The sequence below is a fragment of the Tupaia chinensis genome, unplaced genomic scaffold, assembly GCF_000334495.1.
Source record: "Tupaia chinensis unplaced genomic scaffold, TupChi_1.0 Scaffold138910_1, whole genome shotgun sequence".
Lineage (NCBI taxonomy): Eukaryota > Metazoa > Chordata > Mammalia > Scandentia > Tupaiidae > Tupaia > Tupaia belangeri.
This window is the reverse complement of record NW_006198801.1, coordinates 1,616,456-1,624,435: the sequence shown is the minus strand read 5'-3', so window position 1 is coordinate 1,624,435 and position 7,980 is coordinate 1,616,456. Positions and strand designations below refer to the sequence as shown.

Here is a 7,980-nt window from a genome sequence, read left to right as displayed (position 1 = left end):
GGGGTGACCATGCCCCATGGGGGTGTTTTCTCTCTCTTTCTTTCTGGCTTGTGCATGCGCCCTCTGGAAAATTTGAAAAGAGAGAGATGAAACAGAGGTGGAGACAGAGAGAAGTGCAGACAGATACGAACAGAAGGGAACAGGCGGCACAGGTAGGGACTCAGATTTGCAGGAAGCCACTGGAAACTGGGAGCCACCTGGCAACTATGGGTTCAGATCCCGAGTAGACCTGGAACATTCTGGCATGTGGACCTAATCGAGATCCCAAATCTTGACTAGCTGGGGGCTGGGGGAGGGGCTGGTGGTGCCACAGACTCTGTCAAGGGTGTTTATATCTCTCATGGAAGTGAGACAGAAAATAACCAGCTCTGCGGAAATAATAATTAATCCAGTTTATTTCTTTTTATTTTTTTTTAGAGATTTTTGCTATAGGGCACATGTGCTCGCCAGACAGAGAGACAGAGAGACAGAGAGCGAGAAATCACCCCCCAGGGGGGATGGCCACGCTGCAATCCCTTCTCCTCCATTCTCCTCTCGGGATCCTGGGCACGCTCCCAGCGGGTCCAGGACTCGAACCGTGGTTGACTACGTGGGAGTCCAGCGACATAGTCATTATGCCAACTGCTGGTCCCAGTGCAGTTTATTTCTAAGCACGATATGTGTGACCAGCCCAGAGAAAGGTAAAACATTGTTTTCTCAAGGTGATCTGGTGCAGGGATTCCTTTTATTTGATTTTGAGAGCGAGAGACAAAGTTTGGAGTTTAATGAGTTTTTCCATTGGTTTGGCTCGGAAAGGCAGGACATGTAGAAGGGAGGTGACTATAGGTTATAGATGGGTTACACAACTCTGAGGCTGATGATTGGAAGGGAAGATTCGTGTCTTGGGAAGCGATCAGCAAAAGAATGTATTGTAACAGATTTAATATGCATCTCAAAGAGGAGAGGAAGTTCTATGTCTTGGGAAAAGATGGCAAAGGAATATACTATAACTGGTTTTAATTTACATCTCAAAGATACCATGCCAGGAACAGGATGGGAAAAAAGGTTTGTTACTATTTGTGGGCATGACTCCCTTTGGAAAGGATTTTGGACAATAGGAAAAGCAGTCAGACTTCTGTCCTCAGAAGAAATAAAAGAAGCTTTAAAAAAAGGGAAAACAGAAAGACCTTAAGAGGGTGAGGCCAAGGTGGAGAGGAGGATGTGATGGCAGAGAGACGCTGTCACATGGAGACGGAGAGTCACGGAGGTAAACCTGTCCCCTCCACAGCCCCACAGGAGACAAGCAGGGACACGCTGGCAGAGCACACCCCCACACTGACCTCCTTCTGGGCACTTCCACAGCGGGACTGGACCTGCCTCGGCTCTGCCCGCCTCCCTGCTGCCGGCCAAGCCCATTAAGTCGCTACCCTGGCCACAACTGAAGGCCCCACGCCCAGGGCAGGAAACCACTGACAAGGCGTCCCTGCTCCCCAGCACCCCAAACCATCAATTACTATTAACAAGACCCCCATCGGGGCTCAGAAGGAGGGGAGGCCCCACCTCCATGACTCAGGGGGTTAAAGGGCCCGGGGCCAGCCTGTGAGCCCGGAGTGTCCAGATGGCATGCGACAGCAGGAGGGTCACCATCCAGCTGGTGGACGAGGATGCGGGAGCTGGAGCTGGGGGCCCGCAGCCCTTTCGTGGCCAGAGCTACGAGGCGATCCGGGCAGCTTGCCTGGATTCGGGGATCCTGTTCCGTGACCCTTACTTCCCCGCTGGCCCTGATGCCCTCGGCTATGACCAGCTGGGGCCGGACTCAGAGAAAGCCAAAGGGGTGGAATGGAAGAGACCCCATGTAAAGTGTGGCTGGGTCTGGGACTCCTGTCTGAGGGAGGAGGCGATGGGGGCCCGGATTCCTGAGGCTGGGGGGCAGGGGCTGGGGTTCTGGACTCTGGGTCCAGGGGAGGAGGGACTGGGGGCCTGGCTCCTGAGTCTGAGGGGGGCTGGGCTGGGGAGGAGGCCGTGGGCGCTTGGCCCCCTGGGGCTGGGGGAGGAGGGTCTGGGGACCCCAGCGTTCCAGGTCTGTGGGAGTGGCTCAGCTCTCCGGGGTTCAGGGAAGCCAACCCACAGCCACCAGCTTTACTGTCTTTCATGGGGGCGGAGACCCTTGTCACCCTGGAACAGTGGAGGCTGGGAGGGGACCCAGTCCCTGGCCTCCCAGTCACGCCTTCCGTCCCTTGCCCGGGCTGAGGCCTGGGCCCCTTCATCGCCCCCAGGCGTTCTGTGCTGAGCCCCAGTTCATCTGTGAAGACATGAGCCGGACGGACGTGTGACAGGGAAGCCTGGGTGAGACCCCGACCCACCCCGAGCCCTCGCATTCAGCCAGCTGCAGCTGCCCCTCCGCCCCCTCCATCCCCGTCCATCTCTACTCCGGGCACCTCAGTCTCCCCTTTCCGCCCTCCCCACTCCTGACCTCTCCCCAGGTAACTGCTGGTTTCTGGCTGCTGCCGCCTCCCTTACCCTGTACCCTCGACTCCTGTGCCGGGTGGTGCCCCCGGGGCAGAGCTTCCAGAATGGCTACGCAGGTGTCTTCCACTTCCAGGTACAGCCCAGCGCCTCGGTTCCCCGGGTGACCTAGATTTCTCAGTTGGCACTGTGCCTTTGGGGTCTGGGACTGTCTGCGGGGCCTGGGGTCAGAGGCTGGACGCCGAGCTGGTCCCTGCCCCCTCCCCATCAGCTCTGGCAGTTTGGCCGCTGGGTGGACGTCGTGGTGGACGACAGACTGCCCGTGCGCGACGGGAAGCTGGTGTTCGTGCGCTCGGCTCAGAGGAACGAGTTCTGGGCGCCGCTTCTGGAAAAGGCTTACGCCAAGTGAGGACCCCAGCCCCCCCCAGCTGCACGCACAAGTCCCAGCAGCAGGCTCCAAGATACCCTGGGGCACCCAAACATCCAGGGTCCTCCAGACACACCCCCAAGGATCCCAAACTAAGCCACCCCCACCCCAGAACCCTATCACAACAGCCCCCGAAGCCCCTCACCACCTCCTTCCATGGACCGCTTTTCCACGAAGCATCCCTGCAGAGGCTCGGATGGCCTACAGTCCGTGAGGACCCCGCAATCGCGTGTATCGCCCTGGCTCCACCGAGCCTAAGACGTGCCCCCTTGGGGACCTGCAACCTCAGGCTCTGTCTCCCGGCCTCTGAGAAGCCCAGAGCACCCGATGCTGGATGGAATCCTGGGCCCTTCAAGCTCCGCCTGTCCCCATCCGAGGCTCTGAGTCCCTGACAAGCACCTGCAGGGGTTACCCGCCAAGCAGACATCTCCAGGAGACCTGGGGTCTCAGACACGAGCCGGGACTCCCAGAATTCTGACGCGCTCTCCCATGTCCCCAGACCACACACCCAGTGTCCAAGGACTCCCGAAGTGTCTCACAGTCCCCGCCTCCAGATTCTGAACTCTTCAGAATCCACACCCTGGGACAGAGCCCCCCCCCTCCCCGGGTCCCAGGGGTTGCAGAGATGTCTGGGCATGCTCAGATGCCACCCCTGACCTGCGCCCACAGGCTCCACGGCTCCTACGAGGTGATGCGAGGCGGCCACATGAACGAGGCATTCGTGGACTTCACAGGCGGCGTGGGTGAGGTGCTCTACCTGAGACAGAACTGCCTGGGCCTCTTCTCTGCCCTGCGCCACGCTCTGGCCAAGGAGTCCCTCGTGGGCGCCACGGCCCTGGTGAGTGGGACTCCACACTGACGCCTGCCAGGGCCAAAGCAGTCAGAGAGGGGTAGAGGGCATCCCGTGTCCTCTCAACTCTGCTGTCGGCTGGCTCTCTTTCACAAATCAAACTGCAGCAAGTCAAAGAGGTTTATTTGCTCTCATCATGAAACATGCCGGCTTCAGGAACTGCTGGATCCGGGCGCTCAGAGGATGTTGCAGACGTGTTTTTCTATTCCTAGTTCTGGTTTAGCTTCACTTTCAGGTGACTTTCCCCTCATGGCCATAAAATGGGTTCTCCATGTCGCTACCTCCCATCATGCCAGGGTTTTGTTTGTTTGTTTGTTTGTTTTAAGAGTGCTCCTTTCTGAGAATTTCAGGATTGATTTTTAAAAATTTTTTTTAACTTTATCTACTTATTTTAGTTTGACCAGAGAGGAACAGAGTTGGGGGTGGGGGGAGTGAGAAAGCAAGCCGCCAGGTCCAAGACTTGAACTGCGGTCAGCCACGTGGGAGTCCAGCGCCCTTAACCACCACGCTACCTGCCAGCCCCATCAGGACTGATTTTTATGGCCTTTAACCAGGTCATGTGTTCCTTGGTGATGTCATCATATACACATTCGTTCATTGAGTTGGTGTAACTCATTCGCTCATTTCTTTATTTAACCTTCCGCTTAGTTACTGATTGTCTATCGGGTCTGCCATTTTCCTTTTCTCTCTTTCTTTCTTCTTTCTTTCTTTCTTTCTTTCTTCTTTTTTTTTTTTTTTAAGAGATTTTTCCTATAGGGTGCATGTGTTTGCCAGAGATAGACAAAAAACGAGAAATCATTCCCCAGGGGGGATGGCCACACCGCTATCCCTTCTCCATTCTCCTCTCGTGATCTTGGGCATGCATGCACATGTGCCCAGTGTGAGTTTCAAGCCACCGGGTCCGGGACTGGAACCGCAGTCGGCCATGCAGGAGTCCAGTGACATAACCATTGTGCCATCTGCTGGTCCCTCTGCCATTTTCTGTCTCTCTGTATCCTTCCTTGTCTCTGTCTCTCTCCATGTAGTTTCTTCCTTGTTTCCCCCACTGTCTCCTTTCTCTGTTGCCTGCTTCTCTCACCAGCCCTGACTCCCTAAGTCGCTTGTCATCTAGCTCAGAGCTCTGACTGACACCTGTTCCGTGGCTGGGGGCGGGCAGGGAGGCGTGTCCACCCTCCCGTTCTGCCTCCATCTCACTGCGCTGTCCTCTCAGAGTGATCAGGGCGAGGTCCGTACGGAGGACGGGCTGGTCAAGGGCCATGCATACTCGGTCACAGGAACGCACAAGGTGAGCGTCCCCATGGGGAGGCTGGCGGGAGGTGTCCAGGCACCACCCTGACTGTCACCACCGCCCTCAGGTGTCCCTGGGCTTCACCAAGGTGCGATTGCTGCGGCTGCGTAACCCCTGGGGCCGTGTGGAGTGGACCGGGGCCTGGAGTGACAGGTGGGACGGGTCTGGGGTGGGCGGGGGCCCAGCTCCACCTGCGCCTCTCACACCCCAGTCTCTCCAGCTGCCCACAGTGGAACGCACTGCCTGGGGAGTGGCGAGATGCCCTGCTGGTGAAGAAGGAGGACGGGGAGTTCTGGTGAGTGATCAGCTCCCGGCTCTGTCTGGACCCAGAGCTGGGAGGGAGGGCTGTGCTTCAAGACGTGGAGGCCTGATCGAGGGGACAGGGAAGGAGTTCGTGGCACAGGTTCTAACGGGGGGCGGGGGGAGACTGTCCACGTTGTGGTAATTTGGGGATCAGTTTCTGCTTTGGGGAGTCAAGGGGGGGGATTAGTAGTAAGAGGGGAATTGGGAGGGGCAGCAATCTTCGAAGGCGCAGAAGGGGGTGCAGTATTCAGAGCTGTTGCAGAGAGTCCTGGAGACATACGGGCGTTTCTTTTGCTTTCTTCCTTTTTTTTTCCCTTTTCTTTTCTCTCTCTCTCTTTCTCTTTCTTTTCTTTTCTTTTCTTTTTTTTTTTTTTTTAAGGTTTTTGCCATAGGGCCTGTGCGCTTGCTGGAGAACGACAGAAAGGGGTGGCCATGTCACAATTTCTCTGTTTTCTTCTTGGAACTTTGGGCATACATGCACATGTGTCTGGTGTGATTTTCGAGCCGACGGGTCCAGGACTCAAATTGTGGTCAGCAGTGTGGGGTTCAGTCCCTTAACCACCATGCAACCTGCTGGGCCCTCTTTCTTTCCTTTTTCTTTTCTTTTTCTTCTTCTTTTTTTTTTTCCCCCTTAAGTTTTGCTAGATGTATGTATGCTCACAGGAGAGAGACAGAGAAGGAAAGTGAGAAAGCAACCCCCCCCCAACATGAGAATGTTGGGGATGACGGTCCCTTCTCTGTCTCTTCCTCCTTTTGGGATTTTGGGGCCTGGTGTGTTTTTATTTTTAATTCAATTTGTTAATTTATTATTTTAAGTTTGCTATAGGACATGCATGCTCAGCAGAGCAAGACAGAGCGAGCGAGTGAGAGAAAGTGAGATGGCAAGCTGCCCAGCCCAGAACTCGAACCATGTCAGCCATGTGGGAGTCCAACCTTTAACTACCACGCCACCGGCTGCCTGCTGCCTGCCTTCCCCCCCTTTTTTTAGAGGTTTTTGCTTTAGGGCACATGTGCTGGCCAGTGAGAAAGAAATAGTGAGAGAGAAGGTGGGAACTCACCCCAGGGTGGATGGCCACGCCACAATCCTTTCTCGATCCTCCTGAAACAATGGGCACGCATGCACCTGGCGTGATTCTCAGGCCACTGAGTCTAGGACGCAAACCGCGGTCAGCCATGTGGGGGTCCATTTTTTTAGAGAGATTTTTTGCTATAGGGTGCATTGGCTTGCCAGAGAGACAGAAAGACAGAGAGACAGAAAACGAGAACGCACCCCCTGGGGAGATGGCCACTCCGCAGTCGCTTCTCCATTCTCCTCCAGAGATTTTGGGCATGCACGCACATGCACTCAGAGTGAGTTTTAAGCCGCCGGGTTGGGACTCGACCTGCGGCCAACGACGTGGGAGTCCAGCCACATAGCCATTACGCCATCTGCTGGTCCCTGGCGTGCTTTAAGCCGTCAGGGTCAGGTTCGAACTGCCCAGTGGGCCATATGTCATCAGCTATCTTAACCACGATGCCACCGGCTTGCTCTCTTTTTAATTTCTTAATTTTAAAGTCTATCCGTGATAGAGAGCTATGCATGCACACCCGAGAGTTCTGCACGCACTCTGTCATGAATAAGAGAGCGGGTGCCCCTTGTCAGGGTCCATCACATCTGCTTCCGCCAGCCTGCTAGCCTGCTGGGATCTTGGGTGCCCGCCCACTGCGACCAGCGCGAACTTTTCCTGAGAGCTGGCCCTGTTGAAGGGTATTCGCTGATGAGTCTGAGAGTCGCTATGTGGGGGTTGGAAGCAGCCTGACCCTCGGGGAAGTGGTGAATCTTGGTGACTTGCAGGGCATTATGGAGGACCTGGAGAAAGTGGGGGGCTGGAGGGCTGCGGATTCTGAGGTCCTTTCTGGAGACAGAAGGGCCCTTGGCCTGTGTAAGGAATGTGGGGTGACATCAGGGCTCCCCAGGGGATTGGGCAGGGGCTGACTGCTGGTGACTGCCCAGGATGGAGCTGCGGGACTTCCTCCATCACTTCGACACCGTCCAGATCTGCTCGCTGAGCCCGGAGGTGCTGGGTCCCAGTCCGGCTGGAGGCGGCTGGCATGTGCACACCTTCCACGGCCGCTGGGTGCGCGGCTTCAACTCCGGCGGGAGCCAGCCTACTGCGGGTGAGGCCCGAGGGGGCCGGATGCACTCTGGGGGAGCAGGTGGGCTGTGGGGGAAGGTGACCCCGGCTCTTCCTCCTGGCTTAGACACCTTCTGGACCAACCCCCAGTTCCGGCTGACGCTGCTGGAACCTGATGAAGAGCAGGAGGACGAGGATGAAGAGGGGCCCTGGGGGGGCTGGGGGGCGGCCAGGGCGCGGGGCCCCGCCGGGAGCAGCCGCCTCCCCAAGTGCACAGTCCTCCTGTCGCTCATCCAGCGCAACCGGCGGCACCTGAGGGCCAAGGGTCTCACCTACCTCACCGTTTGCTTCCACGTGTTCCAGGTGAGGGACCAGGGCAGGGGTGCTGGAGGGGTCAGGGACGGGCCCAGATCAATAAAGGCCTAACAGGACCACGGAAGGGCGAGGCAAGGAGGGGACGGAGCCCTGACCACCTCCCGCCCGCTCCTGACTCCCCTTGTTCTTCCGTCTTGCAGATTCCAGAGGAGGTGCGTCTCGGGGCTCGGTCCGCCTG

At 56.8% G+C, this 7,980-nt stretch overlaps 1 protein-coding gene across 1 annotated transcript in view; it reads left to right on the top strand.

Annotated features, from left to right (window-relative positions):
- The first annotated feature begins 1,597 nt into the window (after positions 1-1,597).
- Positions 1,598-7,980, top strand: part of CAPN12 (calpain 12) — a 25,424-nt gene continuing 19,041 nt past the window's right edge. The window contains 10 exon segments of the mRNA XM_006161757.3: positions 1,598-1,834; positions 2,256-2,325; positions 2,463-2,581; positions 2,717-2,850; positions 3,542-3,710; positions 4,933-5,007; positions 5,078-5,163; positions 5,231-5,305; positions 7,307-7,470; positions 7,555-7,877. Of these exon segments, the coding sequence (XP_006161819.1) occupies positions 1,598-1,834; positions 2,256-2,325; positions 2,463-2,581; positions 2,717-2,850; positions 3,542-3,710; positions 4,933-5,007; positions 5,078-5,163; positions 5,231-5,305; positions 7,307-7,470; positions 7,555-7,877 (1,452 nt within the window).